The sequence below is a fragment of the Bidens hawaiensis genome, unplaced genomic scaffold, assembly GCF_021521415.1.
Source record: "Bidens hawaiensis isolate Kalapana, Puna unplaced genomic scaffold, B.hawaiensis_p1.1 tig00000512_1, whole genome shotgun sequence".
Lineage (NCBI taxonomy): Eukaryota > Viridiplantae > Streptophyta > Magnoliopsida > Asterales > Asteraceae > Bidens > Bidens hawaiensis.
In genome coordinates, this window is record NW_027491033.1 from 4,833,591 (window position 1) to 4,860,633 (window position 27,043).

The following is a 27,043-nucleotide window of genomic DNA, read 5'->3' on the forward strand; positions in this document are numbered from 1 at the left end:
ACAGTGACTAGAACCAGAAAGTTAAAAGTTAATTTCCTCATCACAGTTGACAAATACCATCTTCCCGGAGTTATAATTTGATCCAATTGACCAGAGTTATTCAATTTCTAGGGTTTATAATTATAATTATAATTATAATCCCCCAATCAATCAATCCTGGCTTATTATCTCTGATTCTGCTGATGAACAAGCTGGTTGCAGACGAATACTTTACTAGCTTCATCGCTTCTCTCAGGTCCTCTGCGCCTATATGGCCAACCTTAGTAGCCGGTGTATTTGTGTTCATCAGTGTAGCTCTTTCAGTTTACCTGCTGTTCGAGCACCTCTCTGCTTACAAAAATCCAGAGGTATCTATCTTCATCAATTTCATAACACCTGACCTGTATATAGATACCAAATTGATGTTTGATTGGTGAACAGGAGCAGAAGTTTTTGTTTGGAATTATACTCATGGCTCCTTGTTATGCCGTTGAATCGGTAAGTAGTTAGTTTTTAATTACTGAAATTTGGATTCTAGTATCTGTGTTTTAGGTATTTGTGTATTTAGAAATATGGATTTGTGTTACTCATTTTAGTGGTATTGCATACTATTTTTGATTACATTCAAAATTGATTTTAATATAGGCTATACAAAGAATTTGGTAATGTGTAGAAGAAGTAAATAGTTAAATACCGTCTTTTTATTTGGTCACCCGTGTTTATATGTTATTATCTTATTTTATGATATGTTGTCTAAAGCCCTTCCGGCGCTCGCCTAGGCTCTCAGGCAAGGCGAGGCGCAGGAAAAGGCGAAAAGTGCTTTGCTGCCATCCAGGCCCGTCGCCAAGATTCTGGCCAGATTACGGATAGATTTTTGGCCAAATCCGGAAAGTTCCGGTAAATATTAGGCAGACTTGTTTGGAACATACAAAATTGGCTTGGAACCAGCTTAATCTTACCTCAAAACAAGCATAGAATATGTCTAAAACCCCCAAAAGATGTATGTTTATGCTATGTGCCTTGCTTATCTCAGGTCCTCACTTTTGAAGTGCCTTGCGCTTTGAGTGAGCCTTTCGCTTTTGACAACTATGATTGTATGTTAAGATACAAGTTTTATATATTATACACACATTAATTATAACTTTGATCATGCAGTTTGTGTCACTTTTGAATCCATCAATCAGTGTTGATATCGGTATTCTAAGAGATTGTTATGAAGCTTTTGCAATGTATTGCTTTGGGAGATATCTTGTTGCATGTTTGGGTATGTTTCTTTTAACTTCCTTAAACAAACATAACATGTTTGTTAAATTTAGCTAAACATTTCTTCAAAAACATAATATGTTCTTCTTTCTTTTTTAAGGAGGTGAGAATAGGACTATTGAGTTTCTTGAACGGGAAGGGCGCGTGGGACCCAAAACCGCCTTATTAGAGCCAAGTTCTGAACATGGAACCGTGAAACACATATTTCCAATGAATTTGTTCTTGAAACCTTGGCGATTGGGTCAGAGGGTTTACTTAATAATCAAAATTGGAATTGTACAGTATGTAAGTTTTCACATTAGAGTTGTAATTGTTCTTTTTTATTTTCACCAAGTTTTCTAGGCCTTTAAACGAACCGAACGTTTAGTTAAACGTTTGGCGGAAAGTTCGTTTAATTAATAAATGAACACGCACAAACAGATTTTCATGTACGTTTAGTTAAACGAATGAACATGAACACATGTCTCATTCGTTCATTTATGTTTGTGAACATTCATTTGATTAATAAACAAACGAACATGAACAAATTTCTATGTCTATTTAGTAAAACGAATGAATATGAATAATTTTATATGTCTATTTAGTATAACGAATGAACATATCATTTATTTTTGTGAACCTTCGTTCGTTTATGTCCATTTATGTTTGTTACGTTACATTTGTTTAAGTTCATTTGTTTACATATTCATCGAATTTCCTAGGCTTGTAAACAAACCCATTCAGTGAACCGTTCGTGAACTGTTTGGTGGGAAGTTCGTTTATGTTTGTTTAATTAATAAACAGGCGAACATGAATTTTTTTTGTCTGTTTAGTTGCAAACAAACGTGACATATATCTCGTTTGTTCATTTATGTTCGTGGATGCTTGTTTAAGTGATAAGCAAACAAACATGAATTTTTTTTATGTTCATTAAGTTAGATGAATAAACATGAACACATGTCTCGTTCGTTAATTTATCTATGTTTGCAAATGCTTGTTTGTCTTCGTTCATTTATGTTCGTTAAATTATATTTAATTAAGTTTGTTTGTTTACATATTCATCTAGATTTTTTGCAATTTAGTCTAGTAAATTCAGTTTTTACTTTTTAGGCCAACATATGTATGCTCATTTTTACTTTTAATTGGTGTTCGCCCAGCTGTGTCTTTGTTTATACTATTAACTAATGAACATAAACAAACACACTCATTTTCTTAACGAACGGACACAAACAAGAAAACACCGTTCATGTAATTCTTCGTGTTTCATCGCTTGTTCAGTTAAAGTAAAACAAACGAACATGAACAAGTTGTGTTCGTGTTCATTTGGTTCGTTCACAAGCCTTATGTAGTTTTCACGTTGTTGATGAAAAAAATCCCTTTATAACAGATGATAATAAAGGCTGTTACAGCTGTTCTAGCAGTAATTCTTGAAGCATTTGATGTATATTGTGAAGGAGACTTCAAATTGGGCTGTGGGTAAGATTGTCTAATTACTTCATCTCACATGAGTTCGTTTACTAACATTCGTTTTGTTGAATGTCTAGGTATCCTTACATGGCTGTTGTTTTAAATTTCAGTCAATCGTGGGCTCTATATTGTTTAGTTTTGTTTTATGAAATTACAGCTGATGAGCTGGCACATATTCACCCACTGGCGAAGTTTTTAACGTTCAAGTCGATTGTGTTTTTGACATGGTGGCAAGGTGTGGCTATTGCTTTTCTTTATTCTTTAGGGTTAGTTAGAAGCCCAATAGCTCAAGCTTTACAGTTCAAAACAAGTATTCAGGATTTCATCATTTGCATTGAGGTAATTTTCTTCAGTTATATCTTGTTTCTTGTGTTTGTTTGTTTAACTAAACCGTACAAATGATCAGCACAAACAGTTAAACGGATGAACGGACATAACTGAGCGAACACCTATTAAAAGTAAATGTGAGCATCAATTTGTTGGGCTTAGAAAAATCTTAAAACTAGATTAAATTGTTGTTGGTGATATTTTAATTTAATAAAACTAGACTGTATTGTAATTGGGGATATTTTAGATCTTTTAAACTGGACTAATTTGTTACGGGCCTATAAAGTTAAAATGAATATACAAACGAACGAACTTCACAAATGTAAACCAAAAGGCGTAAATGAACGGACTTAAACAGGCATAAATGAACAAACGTATATGAGCATTCACGAACATAACTGAACGAACAAGACTTGTATTATGTGTTCATGTTCGTTCTGTTAATTAAATATTTAGTTAAACGAACAGACATGAACACAGTACACAAAATATAGACATATAATAACTAAAAACCAACAAGTTAAACTAGAGTGGAAATTTAGGGGTGTTTTAACGGGTCATGTTTGCAGGGTTGCAGGTCCAACCTCACACAAACTGGAAATTTGACATGAACCCAAACACAACCTGAACCTGAATACCTTGTTAGACATGTGCACTCGACACACATATTCACGGGTTGACCCGAACACGACCCGTTTGACTCACAAAGTTTTTTACTTTTATTGTGTTCGCATTAATATCTTAAATTTACAATTTTACAACAAAAATACATATTCATAAAAAAAGAAATACATTTTATTTATAAAATCTTATGTCAATTTCCTTTTTAGTTTTAATTTTGGCATAAGATACCCAACCAATTTATTATTTTATATAAAACACATTAAAAAGATAAAATAAAATGTAAATGGGTTAAATGGGTCAACCTGCAAACGTGCTAGGTGGACCCGACCCTACCCGTTTATCTAAACAGGTTCGCAGGTGACCTGAACCTGACCGAATTCGTTTATACCAAACCCAAACCCGCGAATTTTGTGTTAGGTTCGTGCCGTGTCAGAAATTTAATTACCCTATGTTGAGTATAAGAAATCCTCCAAACTATTTGTAAAAGCTTATATTATGTTCTCAATTTGTTTTGGTTTCAGTAAAACTTTAAATTAGTATATACTTATGAAAATATAGTACTGATAAAACATAATTAAGTAATATAGGTAGGGGAATAAAACAACCTTATAGATTGCTTGATTGTGTGAATTGTTATATTATTATATGTTAACTGATGTTTTGTTTGAATCCAGAACAGATGGGCATTGCTTCTGTGGTTCACTTATACGTGTTCCCCTCAAAACCATATGAGTTAATGGGAGACCTTTTTAAAGGAAACGTGGCGGTTCTTGGAGACTATGCATCTCCAGACTGCCCAGTAGATCCTGATGAGATACTGGATAGTGAGCGCCCTACAAAACTACGGCTCCCCCAACCTGATGATGATAATAATGTCAAGACTAAAACTGCCATTAGAGAGAGTGTTCGTGATGTTTTTGTTGGTGGTGGTGAATACGTAAGTTTTCTAATTTTTATCAACTAATTTCATATGAATTGTTTATGTTATATGGGGTATATTGTCTGTTTGTTTTAATGTTTCACTTAGTTAATAGTATCTTTTTTAAATGCTGTTAAGCATACCACCAAGGGTCAACTTATTTATAAGTGTGCACTAATATAGCCATGGGTATGACTGGTAGTCTGGTACAACATATTGTTGTTGCTAGCTGCCATTCATTAGTTGGCTTGTATTTATTATGCCGTTTAGTTGGAACACTATTCATAGTTTCTCTGGTGCAACTTCTTGGCTTGTATTCACGGTGGGCTTTGCTGTTAGGTGCTATAAGTGTGTGCTAAAAGGTTGACTGTTGCTGGGTGCCTTTGTATCTCGTGAGTACATAGGATTTGATGGATTGTGCCTTTGCTTTAATATATCCTAATGGATATAGGTGTGAGAAGGTTTATAGTTTGATTTAGGTAGTCAAAGTTTTAATGCGTAGAGGGCTCGCTTGTTGCTTATGAAAGGCCAAAAAAAGTGCATGCTGGAGACAAAGAAGGGCATTAATATGCATATAATTATCTATGTGTGTGCAATAGTAATAGGAAAAAGTAGCTAACAGTCTTAACAGCGTAAATAATAACAGATTAAGATTTGGCCTAAAATTTAAAGCATCACCATCATAAAAAGCAACCATAATAACTACCTGGAACCTGAATAACACCAATCTTCTCACTGATCTGTTATTGAGGGTGTGAAGATTGCTTTTATTCAGGTTTCAGGTAGTTTGAAGTAGTTATATCATAGCTTGATTTGTTAACCTCCACTTGGATGTGGATCATTTGTGTTGGATCTGTGAACGACTTGGGATGAAGTGGTTTGTTTTCTCTTATAGACAACAGCGAGCTTAAAACACTCAATAGGTGGAGATACATGTTCCTGTATATATTTATTCTCACCTTACCGAAGTACCGGTAAAGATAGGAAGCACAACTTTGACTCGGGCTCATTTTGCTCGGAACCTGTTTTGACCTGTCATTCGAACCTGCCCGACCCACCCAGCTTGACATGCTTACCTTTAAGATAGGGATAGGAAACAGTAAGAATATTATATGTCTTCCTGGACCTGCCTTGTGTATCGTATCTCTGTTCTTCAGGCAATAATAATGCTCCAGAGATCTTTCCTTTTCTAGAACATCCTGAGCTAAAATAACCATGTAGCATAGTTTTTTCAGTAAATTTAAAACCCAAAGTCTCTGTAGGTGGTCTCAGATCGAAAACCTTACAAACACATTTTTATTGAATACCAAAGACGAGATTGTTAATTAAAAATGATTAACAAACAGATCGAGTTCAGGTCGACCTGGCTGGTTAGTGGGTTGATCCATTTAACACTTTTATTTTATATTTTTTTTAGAAATTGCGTTGTGTTGCTACTTTTAACTCGATTGTGTATTTTGTGCCAAAGTTTTAAAGATAAAAGGAGAAATGAGCATGAGATTTGATAGTTTAAACATTATTGTTGTAGTACACATTTGTATTTTTGGTTGTAAGTTTATATTTTGAGCATTAATATCCATAGAAATAAAATAAAATATTATCCCGGTTAAACAGGCTGTCTTCATGTGTGCCAGCGAATATGTGTTTCTTGTAAGATATTAACACTCAACACTCAGAAACAAGGTGAAAACTGAAAATAAAATATGCTTTGGGTTCACTACCAACATTATCAGTATGCTTTTTTTTTCTATTTCCAGTTTTCATATAACATAGACTTTTAATTTAAAATCATTTTGTATGTTTTTAGCTGATGTTCTCTTGGTCGTCGATACACAGATTGTTAATGATTTAAAGTTTACTATGACCCAAGCCGTAGAACCTGTAGAGAAGGGGTTATCAAGGTTTAACCAAAAACTTCATAAAATATCGCAAAACATAAACAGGAGAACAAAAGACGACAGTTTCATTAACGAGACTTCACCAACAACAAGAGTAATACGAGGAATTGATGATCCTCTTTTAAACGGAAGTTATAGCGACAGTGGAACGACCAAGAAAAAGAGACATCGGAAGAAATCAGCTGGTGGAGGGTATACGAGTGCAGAAAGTGGTGGTGAAAGCAGCAGCAGTGATCATATGTTGTATCATGTTCGTGGTCGTAGGTGGGTTACAAAAGATTAGCTCTATAATTTTGTGCAATATATAATATGAATTTGGATATAGTAATTTGAATTATCAGTGTATTTTTTATGTATGTATTGTTGTGGTCTTTGTTCTATTTCCAAAATATAGTTTTGTGATAATTTGGTGAGTCAAATTAACTAGAAACGGAAATATATCTTAAACCATCTTTGATGGGTGTATTTAGGAGATGCAATGATGCACTGAGATAATGAGAAATATTTTTAAAGGATTGTATTGGAGAAGGTTGGCATTTAGAGGTGAGGCGAGGCATGCGGGTGCATACATTGCACAAGTTACCGTCAGAATATGTTGATTGTAAGGGTACCTAAATGGATTGTTTTGGGTCAAGATGGATAAACTTTAAAAGTAAAATGAGTTAGGATGGATCATAAAAATTCTTCAAGGGGGTCAGGATGGGTTGGAAATATACAAGTGAGTTTTATTTATAGGTTAAAATGGGTCGAAACAAAATATCCAAGTTATCCAAAAATTATCTAATTCAAAATACCGAAACTATCACGTGCGAAACAAAACTCATCCGAAACCCAAAAAACGATCAAAACCCGAACCGACTAAAACGAAACTGAACCGAAATAGAAAAACGACCAAAACGAAACAAAAAAAACGGGAATGAAACCGAAAAACTGACCAAAACGAAACATAAAAAGCGAAATGCAACTGAAAAGCTAACCAAAACTAACAAAAACACTGAATCGACCAAATCGAAACAAAATTGAATCGAAATAGAAAAACGACAAAAACGAAACAAAAAACCGATATGGAACCGAAAAGTTGACCAAAACGAAACAAAAAAAAAGCGAAATGCAACTAAAAAGCGGACCAAAACAAAACAAAAACACCGAACCGACCAAAACGAAACAAAAAAACCGAAACGAAACTGAATTAAAATAGAAAAACGACCAAAACGAAACAAAAAAACCGATATGAAACCGAAAAGCTGACCAAAATGGAAAAAAAAAAGCAAAGTGCAACTGAAAAGCTGAAATCAATACAAAACAAAAACACCGAATCGACCGAAACAAAACAAAAAAAAACAAAACGAAACTGAACCGAAATAGAAAACCGACCAAAACGAAACAAAAAAAAAACGAAATGCAACTGAAACCTGACCAAAACAAAAACATTGAACCGACCAAAGCGAAACAAAAAAACCGAAACGAAACATAACCGAAATAGAAAAACGACCGAAACGAAACAAAAAACCGAATTGAAACTGAAAAACTGACTAAAAGGAAAAATAAAAAAATTAAACGCAATTTAAAAACCGGACCAAAACGAATCAAAAACAACGAACCGACCAAACGAAACAAAAAAACTGACACGAAATTGAACTGAAATAGAAAAACGACCAAAACGAATCAAAAAAACCGATATGAAACCCAAAAACTGACTAATACGAAACAAAAAAAGCGAAATGCAATAAGCTTACCAAAACGAAACAAAAAAACTGAAACGTACACGACCAAAATAAAACAAATGAATCGAAACGAAACAAAAAAAAAACGAAATGAAACCGGAAAAACTGACTAAAACAAAACAACACTGAAACCGAAAAAACCGAGAAATCGAAATCGAGCAGATACCGAAACCGACCGAAATGAAAAAAAAAACAGAACTGAACCGAAAAGAACTCCCGGAAAAACTCGAACCTGAACCGGTACAAAAAGTTTTTTTTTGTTTTTGTTTTTTTTTAATGAACGAGAATGATGGGGGAAACATTTTAGTTATTTTACATTTTGCGTTTTTTATTTATATTTTAAGTTATTATTTTTTTAATAGTTTTTTTGAATATTTTTTTGAGGGGTTTTTAAAACCCTTTGTATGTCAACATTCACTTGGGTCAAGATGGGTTAGTTTTACCCATCTTGACCCATATCCATCCTAACCCTCTAATTTAAAAATCCATACTGACTCATCACCCAAATCCAACCAAATCCACTCCCATTGCCACCTCTAGTTGATTGTATGATTGGTTTGTGAGGCTAAACTAAATTGATATTAGGTACACTATGTTTAGATAGATACCTTTTAAAACTAAATTGTGAACTCTTGTAAAATTAATTTTATGTAATAGATTTCACACATCAGGTCTACATGTAACACATCAGTGTATAACTACCCAAATTCCCCAAACCCATAATCACACTCCATGCCTAACTCCAACCACAAACTAGGACTCTCATCAACATAAACCGATCGAGTCACATAAAAACTATATTATGCAAGTTTTATTTTCATCCAACTCATTCACATAGACTCATAAGACAAGCATACGTGTATAACTTCATTTACGCAACCAAGCCGATGCAAACGTATCAAAAGTCGAAACACACGTACATACAATATGTAGGCATAAATCACGTACACACGCATAACGCACACATGTCTCCTAGTTACATAATCCATATCATGTCCTATAATCCATGCCTATGAAAGGAGTATGAACTCAATTCTTAACATGGTAGGGAAAACCCTCAATATATACTGATACAAGTAAGAATCCTAGAGAGTTTATACTTGTGCCATGGGCCATTAATTAACAAACACTAAAAATACACAAATTAAGAAGCATGATCACTGTTGTTGTAAAACTTAGTGATGAATAAAAAAAGAAAAAGACTTAACACCTCATAGTTGGTAAACACCCCAGTCTTCACGAAACAAGTCGATCAATGGTTCGAGCTTAATTGGGAACAACTCTTTTTTCCCTTTTCTTTTACTTTAAACTTTTTGTTTCTTTATTTCACCTTTTTCTTTTCTCTTCCTATGCCGCCTATTTCTTATACAGTTAATTTTTTAGGTTAAATGTTTAAAAAATTTCAAATCTTTGAATTTTAATATTTTCTTGTTTATTTTCTTTGCTTTTAAATCCTTACATAGCCTTGCGACTAGGGATGAGATTGGTACCATACTCGCACTCGTACATTTACACGAAAGTACTCGCACCGAAAATTAGTAAAATTGGGTACCCATACATGTACCGAATTTTATGTACATGTATGGGTACGAGCATGAGTACTTTAGGTACAACACTCGCGTTGGTATCCTATTTTTCTTTTTTAAAAAATCTCCACTAAACTTGGTATCGATACTGGTACGGTACCGGCAATGAATTCTCTAATACCAAAACAAAAACCGTAATACCACAACCAAAACATAATACCAAAAGTAAAAATGAAATAAATCAATCATATATAATATAAAATTCGTTTATGATGGTTGTTACTAGTTATTGTTTGAAGAAGAAAAAGAGAAACATTTTCCTTGTGTTGAGGTCGTCTTTCGAGTGTTTCCGGCTCGCGATTCCCTTGTTAATGAATCTAGGGTTTGATTGGTTTGATTAGAACTGTTGGTATTTAATACTTTGATTATCAGTAGTTTTAGAAAGCCCGCTTGAAGCCTTGAGAATATCCAAATAACAACACGGTTAAAATTATGAGTTTTGGAAATCCTAATAAAACCACGACATATTCCAAACGGGTACCGAGTACCTGTAATTCCCGTACATATACCTGTACCTATATCCGAAAGTAATAGTACCTAAAATCAGTAAATCTGGGTACCCGTATACCAAATAAACGGTTACGGGTTCGAATACGAGTACTAAACAAGTACGGATACAGGTATTCGTGAAAAAAACCTCATCCCTACTTGCGACGTGTTTATTCAAGAATGAATATCCTTTGCAACGCAGTTTCCATTATTTACTAGTTAAAAATAAACTACATTATTTCCTTATGGGAAAAATGAAAAGGCCCGATGATAACCAATTCGTTTAATGATCTTTAAACAGTAAATATACATGAGACTTTTTTTAAACTCAAACCAAACACATTATTGGTAAACTTGACTAAAGTCATTTCTGTAATTGCTTATGATACCCATCATATAAGTTAATAGTTGACCATAAAAACTCATCATCCATGATCACATCATGGAAATCTATGTGAACAAGATCGAAACTTGAAGAAGCTTCATTCGCTTCCACGCTATCAACGTCTGTTAAAAACGGATCGGTCCAGAAACTCCCTGCATTTTCAAAACCAAACGTTGACGACGATGATGACGGTGACAATGAAGATAGTGATTCAGTAGATGAAGTTGGCAAAACGCTTTTAACTTCCACTGCCTCTTCAGTATTTTGATTTCCAATCAAATTATATTTAGCTCTTCTTTTTAAATTTGTGTTCCAATAGTTTTTTATTTCATTATCACTTCTTCCAGGTAATTTAGCAGCAATAGTTGACCATCTGTAGGTAAGCAAATTAATATCTCATCAAAAACACAAAAATAAACAACACTTGGTTAATTACCAAATATTAGTTAATGAAAACTTACTTGTTTCCAAACTTTCCATGCAATTTAATAATTAAATCTTCTTCTTCTTTTGTAATATTCCCGCGCTTCATGTTAGGACGAAGATAATTCATCCATCGTAACCTACAACTCTTTCCACATCTAGACACACCTAAACAAAAATAACCCGGTAATAATTAGCACATGCATACGCAATGTTTTTACATCCTCGAACACGAAAAAGGTGTAATATTCAGCACATATGCATTAATTACCGGCATACTTAGGGATTTCACTCCAGTTCCAATGGCCGTATCGTTCAACATACGCGATCAACTTATTATCTTCTTCTTTGCTCCATGCGCCTTTTTTATTCCCATTTTTATCGACATACGGTGTTCTAGTCATTTCCCTCGATCTCCCTAATTTTTTTTGTATGGAAATATGTTGTTCAATATATTCTTGGGGTTTTCAGTCACAATTTTATAGGAATAACGTACACAATAGGTTTATGTCACGTGACCCACACAAGTTGGCCAACCAGGAAACTACTCAGTGGTTGTTATATAGATTACCAGCCATATATTATCCCTTATCACCAAGTTTGACTGTTTAATTGTTTGTCACATATTAATGTTCGATGCTTGTTTGACTGTATAGATTTTTTTTCCAAACGTTGGCTATACGTCTCACAATCTATATGTATTGACTCTTTGAACAAACTTTCATGATTGTAGTAAACTCATTTACTTCTAAAGCAACGAGTTTAATCAGCATACTTTTTAATTATATTCTGTATGAGGGCTAATAATTTATTAATCTTTGATGCTAAAGGTAGTTCGGTTATTTCACACGCACTTAACTAGAAAAGGTTAACATTCGTCGATGTCAAGAACCATCTATGTTACCGGTATGCATAAATTTTGACTAAGTTTATGATTTTTAATCCCCCCCTCCCCCAAACACACACACACTTTTATTCCTCGTGTATATTTACGCGTTTTCATTTAAAAATTATTATATGTAGTGCAAATTTATCCGTTTTCGTTTGAAATTTTGAACCCGCCCCAGGGTCCCTGTTTTTGTTCTAAATGTTGGGAGTTAACATGTTGCAACACATGTGTGGCTTAATGTTTTTACGTATATTATTTTACGGTTTAAAGGCCCCATCGCAGTGCACGGGTCCTAAGTCAACTTATTTGTTATTTTTTTATGTATTATTGTAGGTCCCGAAACCGGATCAAACAACAAAACAAACTAAGATACTAGTTGTTCTTGGATCAACCTCACAACTAGTTGGCGGAAACAACTAGTCGGACCGAGATCTCGGATCTTGTGTGTGTGGGTAAGGGAGGCCGAAAGTTAGAAGGTGGGTGAGGGGTTAGAGAGAGTTTGGGGTTAGAGAGAATACTTGGATGTGAAAATGCAAGGGTTGGGTTGGGTTGGGTTGGGTTGGGTTGGTGTATGAGATACACACACCTTATATATGTGTGTGTTTACTCATATACCTCTTTCACTAATAATGCCCAATGCTCCAAATATAAAGGCCTTGGGCCCAATACATATAAACGTAAACGAACGAAAACGTAAACTAAAATGATACAAATACGAAAGACTTAATTAAACAAAACCGGGCCTTGCAATTATGCTCCGGTCTAAATTTGCGAGCTATCACGCTGCAACGCACATGTTTGGTTCAACATTTGTTATCTCTTTTTATTGTTTAGTTTAATGATCTCGTCATAAAACACAGCCCTAGATAGTAATTTTTATTATAAAAATTGGAATAAAATCAGTCACCAATGTTTTTATTCACAAAAATGACCATTAAAAGTAAGACTAATGATTTTTTACTACAATTTTCTATGCTTCTAAATCATTCACCAATTTTCTATACGAGAAAGGTGGGTCGAACGTAGTGCTTACGAAGGCAGGGTGGCCTGGACCTGGGTTTCATAACGTTGTTAATATGATTACTTATTGTTTTATAATAATAATAATAATAATAATAATAATAATAATAATAATAATAATAATAATAATAATAATAATATAAGTTTAGTTATACTCTTATTTATTTACTTTCTTTATATTATTATTATTTTTGTTAACGACCCGGCCACCCATGTACACTGGCGAAAGGCCACCCGCATGCAATAGATCATACGATATTTTCTAGCATATTTTGCAAGTGTTGTAATTGATCCAACATTTGGTTTTACAAATTCATTAATGTTCAAACACTGATTACTTTATTCAGTATGGATTTAAATTATTTGTAGCCTAGTGTTGAAACTTCAAACTATTTTGAAGTAGAATCTGAATGCGGCATTCAAACTTAATATTTTGTACGTTATATTTGAAAGATATTTCAACAATTTAGATATTTATACGGGTATACAATTCAAATTAAGATTTGTATGGTATATTTTAAGAATTCTTTCAACCAGTCACATATAAGCTTTACCTTCCGAGTTTGTTATAACAATGAAGATAAAAATTAGGCTTCCTTTAGGAAGTCGTCAGTACAAATCCAAGCCAAAACGAGAGTTTTATCTTGTTAGCGTTATGTCAGAGGGTTTCGACTATTGTGGCGACACAACTAGTGTCAAGTGCGTGGCCTCAGGGGAGAAGGATTTTCCAAGGACGTGGGGAAGACCCAGGAACCACGAGTTATGTCCTTTGAGAGAAACTCTCTGGGATACCGTAAACTATTACAATTCTAAATAAAAAGATATAAGCTTCACGTCATGCTCAATGAATAAGATTCAAGAATGTGAAAACTCATTGGCCTACATGGAAAGTAGTTGCATAGAATTTAAATTCCAATAGCGTATTGACTTGGGACTTAAGGAGAGGCTTACAATATCTTTTCGCTTTAAATAAAGAATTAAGGGGAAAACGTTACAATACTTGATTTTTTTTGAAATTAAACTTTTATTCATCACACCAAAATGGTCCTCAAAAGAAGAACCGAAGGCAAAAAACAACCTTACAACATATACAAAGAAGACTTACACCAATCTTTCCAAACAATCTTCTTAAATCTAGATCTAGACTTTAGCCACAAAAACAAGAGAGATTTAACACTCGCCACAATTTTCCCTATATTAGCCTTCTTGCCATTAAAAATACTATCGTCCCTCGCTTTCTTAATACACCAAACAACAACAATAACCCCGTGCACAATTCTCTTTCCCATCTTACCTCCCGTAGCGAAATTGAACACTTCCATAAGATATCTAACTTCAAAAGCATAAATGGTCTCCAAGCCACACCATCTCTCGATCCCCTCCCACACCGAAGTAGCAACAAAACAAGCCGAAAAAATATGATCTGCAGATTCTTCACATGACTCGCTTAAGGCGCACATCTTATTCGGAATATCCACGTTTCTCTTCGCAAGTTCCAATTTGGTCGGCAGTCGATTCCTCTTCGCCCTCCACGCCATAATATTACATTTTAACGGAATCTAATTGACTCATTTCAGCACGTAATTATTGTCATATTGGACCCCTTCACGCATCACCTTCTTTACCGACCTAACTGAAAACATATTGGACTTATCCAAAACCCAAGACCAATTGTCCTTACATTCCAATAGCTACACATCCGCACCAACAGACAACCATTGCTGCCACTCCCTAACTTCATCTTCTGTTTGAACCTTATCCAACCAATTACCTTGCAAAAAGTTAGTATGATCCGCAGCATTTACCTTGTCCACAACCCAGCAAGTCTTGTTTGATTCCAATTTATATAGATTCGGCCATCTATGCTTTAAAGGAGCATCGCCTAACCAGACATCTAACCCAAAACGAACCATTTTCCCATCCCCCACTTTGGCTCTTATAAAAGTGTGCAGGAACGAATCATTAACCTTCAACGATCTCCCCAACTGTACAATCGTTTTCTAGCATCCTGTACCATTAGAATTAAGAGGGAGAATATCTTATATTGCTTTTATGACACGCCTCCACTACCCTTCGCCAAAGGCTACAAACTTGAAATTTTTGGTTTTAGATGATAAAAAACATATTAATTCAATACTAATAATTCAAGTACGACATATTTATCGATCTCGATAATAATTCATACTTTTTAAAAAATTAGTAGCTCAAATGGCGCATTGCGTCGGGCCACTCGGTAAAACTCTGGTGATGGTAAAACCCAAACGTTGTCAGTCACGAGTGTTGAGGCGGTAATTAAACACAAATTTGGTCGATTTTGGTTACATATGGTATTTATTGGAACTAAAACAAAAAAATATAAAATTTGAGGTGGCCCAATGGGTTTCTTGGTTGGTAAAAGTCGAGCGTTGGTAAAACCTGAGCGTTGTCAATCCCAGGCGTTGACATGGTGAGTAGACACAAATTCGGTAGGTCTCCGTCACGTTTGTTACATATATATCAAAACTAAAAGAAAAGCAAATTTGGCATTCGGTCGGTTTTCGTTACGTTCGTTACGATAGTGACACTAAAAAAATGTAGTGAGCTTATGTGAATTCGGTTGGTTTCTGTGCCGTGGTACCAGAACTAAAACAAAAAAAAACAAAGAACAAAATTGTCATCTGATCGGTTTACGTTATGTATGTTAGGATACTGGAACTAAAAAATACAAAAAAAATCCGCCGACCACTAAGGTGCCGCCAAGTGCCCAACGAGTGTCCTTGCGGCACCAAAGTTGTCTTTTATTATATATATATATATATATATATATATGATTAAGTTCATTTCAGAAGTGTTTCTTAGAGCGAGAAGTGCGAGAAATAAATTCAACCAATCACAATATATCTATTTCTTTATGATTTATTTTATTTTGAGGGCATATTGGTAAAAATATTATTGTTATATTTTTGGTAAGTAACATAGAAATGGAGAAAGTTACGTACTATTTTTATTATTTATTTTTTGTTTAGTATTTATCACTTTTTCTAAACTAAGAATAACCAACATCAAAATTCTAACAAACCCGTTTGGTCAAAATTCAATCAACCACAAATAATTCAATTTAATTATATAACTTTATCTATAATTCAACTAAATTCAACTAATGTATCTGATCATAAAAAATGAGTTACTTTCCTTTTTATTGGCGCGTTTCAAATGATGGAAATTTGGAAATAAAAAACATAGTACATCACATACTTTAAAAATATGTTTCCTTTCTTCTGTAGCCCCACAATTGATTGACCGATAAGTTATGCACATTTTCATAATTAATCTCTACACAACAATTAAAAATATCATCTACAAAGTACATAAAACAACCTATATATGAATAAAATTGCACACACGCAGTTAGAAATATCACCTACATAGTACATATACGAACATATTCAATATATAAATGAACTTACACACCATAAAAAATTACACATACACAATTCGAAATATCACATACACAATCCATATTTGAACCTACACAACATATAAATGAACCTACACATGTTAAAAAGTTATACATACACAATTCGAAATACCATATACACATTACATATACGAACCTACACAATATACAGTATATAAATGAACCTACACACGATAAAATTTAGACATACACAATTAAAATACCACCTACATAATACATATATGAAACTACAAAGTATAAAATAATTTATTTTATTACAATTAACAACAATATATATATGGATCCTACACAAATTTTTATATCACAAACAATGTACGTGTATGTATCCTACACACATTATATATATCACAAATAAAATATTATCTTTCATTACTACACGCTAATAATGTATATTACACACAGAAAAATATTTTTCATTCCTACACAATATTTTATTGATCATACACAAAATGTTATATCACAAACAAATAACATGTATGTATCCTACACAAACTCAATAGATCGTGAACAAAATATTATCTTTTAATTCTACACATTTACGTATCCTACACAAACAACAAGTATGTATCCTACATAATCTGTTATTTTACTAACAAGATGTGTGAACCCTTGGGTGGGCAAAAGTGAAATTGCACTAATTTTGACGTTATTTTACTAATCTCGTGAAAATAACGTTAAAAGTGACGGACGGTTAATCAGGCATCATGTAGTGGCGTTGATAGCCGAAAGACAAGGGTACATGCACCGATCAGCCGGTCCCGATGATTGAGTGCTATGTGCCTTATGTCCAAGGCTTGATGCAAAACTACTATCGAGCCGGGGGTCTCACCGGAAGCAGCCTCTCTATCCTTATGGGGTAGAGGTAAGGCTGTTTACATCTTACCCTCCTCAGACCCTACCATAGCTTTGCTATTGGCGGGATATACTGAGTACGATGATGATGATGATGATCTGTTTTATCACAAACAATATTTACGTGTCCTACATAAATTGTTATAACCAACGCAAAATGTTATATTTAACATAAATTTTTAAACTGAAATAATAAATTACATTGTTATAAAATTGTAACTTATAAATAAATATTTTCAATAAACGTGTAAAAAGAATCAACGATATGCAATATGTACTCTGAAAAATACACTAAAAACAGAAAATAATAGTACCGTAATAATAGTTGAAATAAAAGAAAATTAAAGAAATAAAATGAATCGAATTCAATTAATTAGCAATCAATGAAAATCAAAGGTTGAAGCTTTTAAGAAGAAAGAATGGTGGGAGTTATATTCTTATTTTATTTTAATTGTGTTACACAAGTTACTATATTGCCCTTTTTAATTAACATAATCTTTATAATAAACTCTTATTAATTACAAAAATGCCACTTTCGTTAATGACCATTGATTAACAACATCAATGGTTCAAATCGACTTCTCACACTTCTCGTTGTAACATCACTTCTCGCATGAACAATCCCCTATATATATATATATATATGGTATGGTTAATGTAAAAAACAATAGTTTTGTGAGAAACATAAGAATATATCTACACCATTGGATCTAGGATCTAGTGGTTGAGATTGATAGTTTCTAAAAGTTGTATAGTTTCATATTTACATGTTATAGTGTCCTATATACATGGTGTACTTTATTTTAAAGTCTTCTTACACTTCTCACAAAACAATTGTTTTTTATTTGAACTATTTTCTATATATATATATATATATATATATATATTGTAAAATGTGTTAAGTTCCATTAGTTCTGCACAATCATGTCATTTACACTTTTAAGTTTTAACTAGTCTAAATCATATTAATCACAAACAACACTCCTCTCAAGTACCCTCAACTTTTATTATATAATTGTCTATAGTATGTCAAATAAAGGAAATACAAATGTGAATGTGACTAGGCAGTGACTAGCGGACCCTCCAATAACTGAAAAGAATCGCTGAAAATCGTGAAACAAATGCAACTCCCCATGACTTTTAAGCAGTTTGTTAAGAAAGGTGAGATGCAACAAATGATTACAAAAGGAATTGTTGAGGCTCTTTAATTAGCAATACTTGTGGTAAGCAAATCCATAATGTATGTGGAAGAATACTACAGCTCCATTAATGCTAGCTGGTAGTAATTTTGAAAATAAGAAACCAAAGAAGAAAAAAACAAGATAGATAACATGGACGTACATATCGATCGTACATTTCAAGCGCGTAAACCAATTGAATTGGGTGCAACAGCAGCCTTGCGATGGCTAAAGAGAAAATAGAACAAAGTTTAGCAATCAGCAAGTGTGAGTTTGTGATGATGACGAAGTGTAGTATGAAAATTTTTCAGAAGTAGTGCTTCCAATAAAAGTATTTTAAAAAATGGTGGGGTTTTTTAAGTATTTTCAAAAATGGTGAAAGTGTGAGTTTGTCTTTTATTACTTAAGTGTGTCAGTTGACTTTTAAGAAAACAAGAAAGTAAGAATAAAATAATACAAACCGTGGTTTGAAACCACGGATTGCACCTAAAATATAACCTAATACTGTTGTCCGTAAGCGAGGTGATTTTGATGTTCAAGCCGTGGTTTCAAACCACGGTTTGATGTTTTTTATTATTTTTTTTTGGCAAGTACAGAATATATTCATATTCATATGCATGTTTTTGTTTTTTAATCAACTCGTGGTTCAAGACCATGGATTGATATGTTTTTGACCACTTTACATAATAATATATCTAGATGCATGCTTTTGTTTTGTATTTGCAAGATTCTCAAGATGTAACATCTTACAACTTTTACTATTTAGTGTGATAAAGCACAAAATTCTCAAATTGTAAATAGGTTTTTTGGTGAGATTTAATCAAACAGATGGGTCATTCCAATATGCGACATTTAAGTATGTCTTCTGGGCTTTTGGGCCTTCCATCGACGCATTTCATCATTGTTGACTTATTATATGTGTAGACGGTACTCATTTGAATGGATCTTACCGAGGCAAAATGTTAATTGCAGTCACAAAAGATGCCAGCAATTACATACTACCGGTAGCTTACGCAATCGTTGACGAAGAAACCGTGGAAAGTTGGGGTTGGTTTTTGCAACAATTTCGGATGCATATTGCAAATCATAGTATGCGACCGTTATGTGTTATTTCAGATAGGCACAAAGGTATTATGAATGCTATGCAGAATCTTGAGGAGTGGAAGGAGCCACATGCATATCATCGTTTTTGCCTACGCCATGTTAGAAGCAACAATTTATGAGCAAGTCTAAGGGTGTGAGTTTGAAAAGGCTCTGTTGGTCTACTGGAAGCACATTGCAAGGAAGAAAGTATTGATGGAGTATTAGAGAAATGAGAAGCATCGATCGAAAGGCTTGGGATCATTTCCTAGTTCAGCCGTAAGACGAGTTAACCTTAATTTTTGATTTTTAAAATCATTTTTTTCAACATGCAATCCTAATAGTTCATTACACAGGTACCGTTGCTCGGGAAATGTTAATCTAGTATCCCTACCAGAAACAACCTTATCTCCAATCGGCAGACCCCATAGAACTTGTACATCTTCTAAGGTTATTGTGGTCTCCCCAAACTTGAAGTGAAATGTGTGTGTTTCCGGACGCCACCTCTCAACTAACGCGGTTACAAGATGATTATCAACCATTTTGTAACCGCATTCAGCAACACCGCCAAAACCAGCAACACGTATGTGGCGCATGACGTTCTCTGGTATTGGTTTACGTCTAACGCATTCCCAAAATTTTTGATCGCCGGTCACGACGGACTGTTAGGGGTTCTTGACTAAAATTGTTATTATGAAACAAATGGTAGGCTCGATAATTTTCACCTAAAAATAACAAATCAGAACTACTTGGACCAGGAAATACTCGTGGATTCATTTTCTAATCTCACAACACAGGTTATGAAGCTCCTAACGATTTAATTATAGAAATGATAGGATGACTTTGAAGAGAATTCAAAATCAAACTGTGGTCTTAAACCACGGGTTGACTAAAAAACAAGAGTAACACATGTGAACATTCTATACTTGCCAAAAAAAATAATTAAAAACAACAAACCGTGGTTTCAAACCACGGCTTGAACATCAAAACCATCTCAAAAAAGAAAAGTGGTATTAGGTTATATTTTGTGTTTAATCCGTTGTTTGAAACTCGGGTTTGTGTTATTTTATTCTTACTTTACTGTTTTTCTGAAAACTCACCCGACACACATGAGAAAAAAAACCCAAACCATGGTTTGAAACCACGGTTACACCATTTGTGAAAAACCTTAAAAAAGCCCACCATTTTTTAAAAAACATTTTTATACACACTTTTTGAAAAATTTTCAGTGTAGCATGCTTCAAACTTATTCAAGGATGAAGTGTTGGAACGATGGAATTCTCTTCTACAAGCAAAGGGAAGATCGAATGCCTATCCATTAGAATGGGAAGTGTTTCATGACCTAGTCACACAGATCGAAGTTCTGCGATATGTGTGAAAAGGAGCATGAAACGCCCGGGTATCTCAGAAGCTGGAAAGGATCAGCTCCGCACTTTTTTGGAAATCCCTTTTGTATTGGCCTTCATAAAGCTGTAAGAATTACTAAATGTTTAAAGATGATTCGTTGAGGGTAATTATTTCGATATGCTAGACCTTTTCCATCTGATTAATTTGCTTTAAAAAAAGTAGCTTTTTGGTTTGAAGATAAGAATACATTTTCTTGAACAATATAATAGTATCTTCGTTAATTTCCCTGTCTTTTTCTATCCAAATAGCATTATAACCTAGTTAATAAATGATATGTTAATAATCACTAACATGAATTAAAATAATTTGTTCAGGATCTGAGATAGGGAATTTTGTCTCTGATCTCGTACTCTCTTTGAATCGAAATAATAGAAAATATACACTCTGGAACGCGTGTAAACGAGGGAGATGTTATTGTGTAATGAGGAATTGTATCATGTTTTTGTTTCTTAATTTATATGAGAAGCATAGATCATGAGATGTTACAAAAGAAAACTTTCCATTTTAAGTAAATAACTACATTATCCTAGGACGAAGATGGACTTTAGTTAGTAAAACAAGCTTATTAAAACTTAATCATTTAAACAGCAAGAGTAAAATATGCTGCATCTCAATGATAATATTATTATTGTTATAGAACTAGATTGGTCTTCACAATTAAACTACGGCATTTGTTTGTGCCATGTGTTGCCCATAAAACCAGAAACTTTCTTCATCATCAATGGGACATGGTGGATATAGAATCCCAAGCTCAAGAAAAGGTTTCAAGAAATCATCAGTGGAGCAATTAACATTTCCCTCGAAATCTTGCAAAAATGGCTCGGTCCAAAAATCACCACCGGTTTCTCCAATCATCTGTGTAGAACATGCGTCGTCTTCCACACCAAAGCTCTTGATGTTTATGCCTGAACAATCACTATGAGAAAGTGATGATATGGTGGATGATGATGGCAGTGGTGATGTAACAATTGGAGTGCTTTCGAGTATATTGTGAGCAGCATTGTCCAACAATGAGTCGATATTAAAATCTTCATTCGTCGCACCTTCCTTTCGACTACCCACTCTTAAATTGATTCTTTCAGCCGGTTTTGATTTGAAGTTGGTTGAACGGTTCTTGAGGGATGAATGCCAGTGGTTTTTAATCTCGTTATCTGTTCTTCCCGGCAGTTGTTTGACAATGGTAGACCATCTGCATGTATCATGAAATTACAAGCTTTAGAAACATACCAACTAACCTTAAAACATGAACTTATACATTTTAGCAAGAACAAACCTATTTCCGAGCGATTGATGCAATTCTAGTATTAGTTTGTCCTCTTCCGGACTAAAGTTTCCTCTTCTCACATTCGGTCGCAAATAGTTAATCCAACGAAGTCTACAACTCTTTCCGCACCTTGACAACCCTATATATAACCATCAACACATGTTAACACTAATAACTAAGGTAAACTTCATGTCTTTCCTAAACAACTAAAAATAAATTGTTGTCTAAATTTTAAACCTGCATGCTTAGGAAGTTGTCGCCAGTTCCAACAGCCATAAGCAGCAACATAATCCACCAGTTTCTTGTCTTCCTCAGGTGTCCATGTTCCCTTCTTAATACCATTCTTATCACAACTTGGAGTTCTCACCATCTCTCTCTCTAATTTCACAAACACACACTCTTGGAAAATAATAATTGTGTGTGTGTGTGTGTTAATTTTGGATCAGATTTTGATTTCTGTGAATGATGGTGAGGCTTTTATGGCCATGAAACACGAACAGGAAAAACGTGCATCACGAAAGGTACTAAACTTATGGTAGTGAGTATTGGCAAAATAATAAAGATGATAACGACATATTGACTAAGGGTCCATACAAGAAAATTCTGTGAAGCAAGAATATCCACACACTGTCTTAACTTTTGGCGTCACACACCATTTTATATAATATCATGAGATAAAGCTAGCACATAAATTAAATTTGATTAATTAGATATTTTACAATTTGTGGATTTGGGTAAAGCATTAAAAGAGATTAGGATGTGATAAGATATTCAGAGTTCAACTCCTTAATTCCCACATCATCTTCACTGCAACTCTAGTCCACACCCTTTACATATCGATCAGTTTTTTTCTCTCTAGTTACATTACATTTCATCCTCCAACCAATCTGAAACCTTTGAAAATTGAAATGCACTCGTCCCTATCATCGTACCATATTTTCTTATAAACAAAACATTTCAATCAATCAATTATATTAAGTGGAATCTCACAAATAACAAAGCTATAAGTAGGATTTGGGTAGGGTGAGATGTAGGCACACTATACATCTATCCAAATCTATCCACTGGGATAGAGATGTGGCTTCCAAAGAGACCCTAAGCTCCAAAAAAATATGTATGAGAGGATATAAGAGGAAATCAAAGTTCAACAATAATATAATTAATAATTAATAATAGCATGTAGTAAAAATAATAATACTAATACATAAATAGATAAAAATATATAATATATGAAAAGAAAATAACATAATGGTGTGTGATCAAAAATAAGGTAAAGAGAAGCCTCTAAGGTATTCATGTCTCTCTAAAATTCTTAACTTTAATTATACGTCTCCAAGAATTCATATTCTTAACCATGTACTCGGAGAGGTTTAGGTTTAGCAAATCATGTCTAATCTACTCATCCCAAGTCAATTTAGGTCGGCCTCTACCCCTCCTCCCATCTATAGTAATGTTTTCTACATATCTAACATGATTCGTTGTATGTTTTCTCTTCACGTGTCCAAACCATCTCAATCTCCACTCTTTTATCTTGTCGGATATGTTAGCTGCCCCTAATATCTCCCGAAACACACCGTTTCTTATTCAGTTTAACCTTGTGTGCCCCCCACACATCCAGCGTAGCATTCTCATCTTTGCTACCTCCATCTTCTGCACTTGTGCCTTCTTGATGGCCCATCAATCTATTCCATATAACAATCCGATGAACCTCGACTAATTTCGATTAATCGCTAGTACTTACCCCACCGCCCGACTAGTGATTTCTACAACACTGTTTACAATGGGAAAATTTGTGAAACATAGGTAGCTAGAAAAAAAACACGGTGACATATTTGTAGATAGTGTTATCACACTAGTTATTTGTAGACACATATTTGAGAAAAATAAAAACTAATAACACGGTGACGTATTTGAAAATAGTGTTATCACTCTTTAGATAGCCAATCGAATAAAAATTAATAACTGTTAAGTTATACCAAATTGTTATTTGTTTCGTTCTCGTATATGTCTCAATTATCTTTATTGTGATATCTGAAAACATTTAATAAAATTGAGAGATTTCAAGAAACACGCATTAATGATTCACTAAATGATGCAAACCCCATAAATATATAGTGACATATCACTCTTGACGTCAATGAAAATACCAAGACTCACCTTGCTTCCCCTTTTTTTCTTTACATGTGAAGTGTGAACAATGTTATAATGTGAACACACTTATTAATTTATTTACTTTTTTTTAATGATGACATGTGTGTTCTCATATTTGAGACCCCACTATCGGATAATATTGGTGGACCTAAAATAGGAAGCAACAAAGCATGTGTTAACACTTTAACTATATGAATGACGTCTTGATATCAAACTATTACTTTACTCGGGCAAATAGAGTGTGGCTATCACTACTCTTGAGGGATGTAGTGTAAAAAATTATTATATGTATTGCAAATTTATCCGTTTTCGTTTGAAATTTTGAACCCGCCCCAGGGTCCCTGTTTTTGTTCTAAATGTTGGGAGTTAACATGTTGCAACACATGTGTGGCTTAATGTTTTTACGTATATTATTTTACGGTTTAAAGGCCCCATCGCAGTGCACGGGTCCTAAGTCAACTTATTTGTTATTTTTTTATGTATTATTGTAGGTCCCGAAACCGGATCAAACAACAAAACTAACTAAGATACTAGTTGTTCTTGGATCAACCTCACAACTAGTTGGCGGAAACAACTAGTCGGACCGAGATCTCGGATCTTGTGTGTGTGGGTAAGGGAGGCCGAAAGTTAGAAGGTGGGTGAGGGGTTAGAGAGAGTTTGGGGTTAGAGAGAATACTTGGATGTGAAAATGCAAGGGTTGGGTTGGGTTGGGTTGGGTTGGGTTGGGTTGGTGTATGAGATACACACACCTTATATATGTGTGTGTTTACTCATATACCTCTTTCATTAATAATGCCCAATGCTCCAAATACAAAGGCCTCGGGCCCAATACATATAAACGTAAACGAACGAAAACGTAATCTAAAATGATACAAATACGAAAGACTTAATTAAACAAAACTGGGCCTTACAATTATGCTCCGATCTAAATTTGCGAGCTATCACGCTGCAACGCACATGTTTGGTTCAACATTTGTTATCTCTTTTTATTGTTTAGTTTAATGATCTCGCCATAAAACACAGCCCCAGATAGTAATTTTTATTATAAAAATTGGAATAAAATCAGTCACCAATGTTTTTATTCACAAAAATGACCATTAAAAGTAAGACTAATGATTTTTTACTACAATTTTCTATGCTTCTAAATCATTCACCAATTTTCTATACGAGAAAGGTGGGTCGAACGTAGTGCTTACGAAAGCAGGGTGGCCTGGACCTGGGTTTCATAACGTTGTTAATATGATTACTTATTGTTTTATAATAATAATAATAATAATAATAATATAAGTTTGGTTATACTCTTATTTATTTACTTTCTTTATATTATTATTATTTTTGTTAACGACCCGGCCACCCATGTACACTGGCGAAAGGCCACCCGCATGCAATAGATCATACGATATTTTCTAGCATATTTTGCAAGTGTTGTAATTGATCCAACATTTGGTTTTACAAATTCATTAATGTTCAAACACTGATTACTTTATTCAGTATGGATTTAAATTATTTGTAGCCTAGTGTTGAAACTTCAAACTATTTTGAAGTAGAATCTGAATGCGGCATTCAAACTTAATATTTTGTACGTTATATTTGAAAGATATTTCAACAATTTAGATATTTATACGGGTATACAATTCAAATTAAGATTTGTATGGTATATTTTAAGAATTCTTTCAACCAGTCACATATAAGCTTTACCTTCTGAGTTTGTTATAACAATGAAGATAAAAATTAGGCTTCCTTTAGGAAGTCGTCAGTACAAATCCAAGCCAAAACGAGAGTTTTATCTTGTTAGCGTTATGTCAGAGGGTTTCGACTATTGTGGCGACACAACTAGTGTCAAGTGCGTGGCCTCAGGGGAGAAGGATTTTCCAAGGACGTGGGGAAGACCCAGGAACCACGAGTTATGTCCTTTGAGAGAAACTCTCTGGGATACCGTAAACTATTACAATTCTAAATAAAAAGATATAAGCTTCACGTCATGCTCAATGAATAAGATTCAAGAATGTGAAAACTCATTGGCCTACATGGAAAGTAGTTGCATAGAATTTAAATTCCAATAGCGTATTGACTTGGGACTTAAGGAGAGGCTTACAATATCTTTTCGCTTTAAATAAAGAATTAAGGGGAAAACGTTACAATACTTGATTTTTTTTGAAATTAAACTTTTATTCATCACACTAAAATGGTCCTCAAAAGAAGAACCGAAGGCAAAAAACAACCTTACAACATATACAAAGAAGACTTACACCAATTTTTCCAAACAATCTTCTTAAATCTAGATCTAGACTTTAGCCACAAAAACAAGAGAGATTTAACACTCGCCACAATTTTCCCTATATTAGCCTTCTTGCCATTAAAAATACTATCGTCCCTCGCTTTCTTAATACACCAAACAACAACAATAACCCCGTGCACAATTCTCTTTCCCATCTTACCTCCCGTAGCGAAATTGAACACTTCCATAAGATATCTAACTTCAAAAGCATAAATGGTCTCCAAGCCACACCATCTCTCGATCCCCTCCCACACCGAAGTAGCAACAAAACAAGCCGAAAAAATATGATCTGCAGATTCTTCACATGACTCGCTTAAGGCGCACATCTTATTCGGAATATCCACGTTTCTCTTCGCAAGTTCCAATTTGGTCGGCAGTCGATTCCTCTTCGCCCTCCACGCCAT

General features: G+C 34.1%; 5 protein-coding genes across 6 annotated transcripts; 1 reads left to right on the forward strand and 4 right to left on the reverse strand.

Annotated features, from left to right (window-relative positions):
* LOC143634591 (protein LAZ1-like) lies at positions 1-6,946 on the forward strand. Of its 2 annotated transcripts, XM_077102624.1 has the most exons (8): positions 6-347; positions 421-477; positions 1,135-1,243; positions 1,343-1,527; positions 2,609-2,697; positions 2,766-3,027; positions 4,319-4,576; positions 6,395-6,946. In XM_077102624.1, exons 1-8 carry the CDS (start codon positions 183-185, stop codon positions 6,737-6,739), a joined length of 1,470 nt encoding a protein of 489 aa, XP_076958739.1. In that variant the 5' UTR covers positions 6-182; the 3' UTR covers positions 6,740-6,946. The 2 variants fall into 2 exon arrangements, with proteins under 2 accessions (XP_076958746.1, XP_076958739.1); XM_077102631.1 differs by lacking the exon at positions 6,395-6,946 and having other exon boundaries at positions 1-347; positions 4,314-4,525.
* A 3,638-nt stretch (positions 6,947-10,584) lies between these two features.
* LOC143634613 (transcription factor MYB32-like) lies at positions 10,585-11,767 on the reverse strand. Its single transcript, XM_077102650.1, has 3 exons — positions 11,335-11,767; positions 11,102-11,231; positions 10,585-11,013 (listed from the first exon to the last, which is right to left on the reverse strand). The coding sequence occupies exons 1-3, from the start codon at positions 11,465-11,467 to the stop codon at positions 10,620-10,622; spliced, it is 657 nt and encodes a 218-aa protein (XP_076958765.1). The 5' UTR covers positions 11,468-11,767; the 3' UTR covers positions 10,585-10,619.
* A 2,284-nt stretch (positions 11,768-14,051) lies between these two features.
* On the reverse strand, positions 14,052-14,510 carry LOC143630511 (uncharacterized). Its single transcript, XM_077099506.1, has one exon. The coding sequence runs from the start codon at positions 14,508-14,510 to the stop codon at positions 14,052-14,054; it is 459 nt and encodes a 152-aa protein (XP_076955621.1).
* Positions 14,511-21,425: 6,915 nt separating this feature from the next.
* On the reverse strand, positions 21,426-22,945 carry LOC143634605 (transcription factor MYB15-like). Its single transcript, XM_077102644.1, has 3 exons — positions 22,448-22,945; positions 22,220-22,349; positions 21,426-22,135 (listed from the first exon to the last, which is right to left on the reverse strand). Exons 1-3 carry the CDS (start codon positions 22,578-22,580, stop codon positions 21,604-21,606), a joined length of 795 nt encoding a protein of 264 aa, XP_076958759.1. The 5' UTR covers positions 22,581-22,945; the 3' UTR covers positions 21,426-21,603.
* A 3,639-nt stretch (positions 22,946-26,584) lies between these two features.
* On the reverse strand, positions 26,585-27,043 carry LOC143630518 (uncharacterized). Its single transcript, XM_077099513.1, has one exon. It carries the CDS (start codon positions 27,041-27,043, stop codon positions 26,585-26,587), a length of 459 nt encoding a protein of 152 aa, XP_076955628.1.

Excerpts from the sequence above, each read along its gene's own strand:
- LOC143634591 (XM_077102624.1), top strand. The coding sequence starts at position 183 with ATGAACAAGCTGGTTGCAGACGAATACTTTACTAGCTTCATCGCTTCT. Across the intron at positions 348-420 it reads CTGCTTACAAAAATCCAGAG|GAGCAGAAGTTTTTGTTTGG; the intron begins GTATCTATCTTC and ends ATTGGTGAACAG. Across the intron at positions 478-1,134 it reads CTTGTTATGCCGTTGAATCG|TTTGTGTCACTTTTGAATCC; the intron begins GTAAGTAGTTAG and ends TTGATCATGCAG.
- LOC143634613 (XM_077102650.1), bottom strand. The coding sequence starts at position 11,467 with ATGACTAGAACACCGTATGTCGATAAAAATGGGAATAAAAAAGGCGCA. Across the intron at positions 11,232-11,334 it reads TGAAATCCCTAAGTATGCCG|GTGTGTCTAGATGTGGAAAG; the intron begins GTAATTAATGCA and ends ATTTTTGTTTAG. Across the intron at positions 11,014-11,101 it reads CATGGAAAGTTTGGAAACAA|ATGGTCAACTATTGCTGCTA; the intron begins GTAAGTTTTCAT and ends GCTTACCTACAG.
- LOC143630511 (XM_077099506.1), bottom strand. The coding sequence starts at position 14,510 with ATGGCGTGGAGGGCGAAGAGGAATCGACTGCCGACCAAATTGGAACTT.
- LOC143634605 (XM_077102644.1), bottom strand. The coding sequence starts at position 22,580 with ATGGTGAGAACTCCAAGTTGTGATAAGAATGGTATTAAGAAGGGAACA. Across the intron at positions 22,350-22,447 it reads ACAACTTCCTAAGCATGCAG|GGTTGTCAAGGTGCGGAAAG; the intron begins GTTTAAAATTTA and ends GGTTATATATAG. Across the intron at positions 22,136-22,219 it reads CATCAATCGCTCGGAAATAG|ATGGTCTACCATTGTCAAAC; the intron begins GTTTGTTCTTGC and ends TGATACATGCAG.
- LOC143630518 (XM_077099513.1), bottom strand. The coding sequence starts at position 27,043 with ATGGCGTGGAGGGCGAAGAGGAATCGACTGCCGACCAAATTGGAACTT.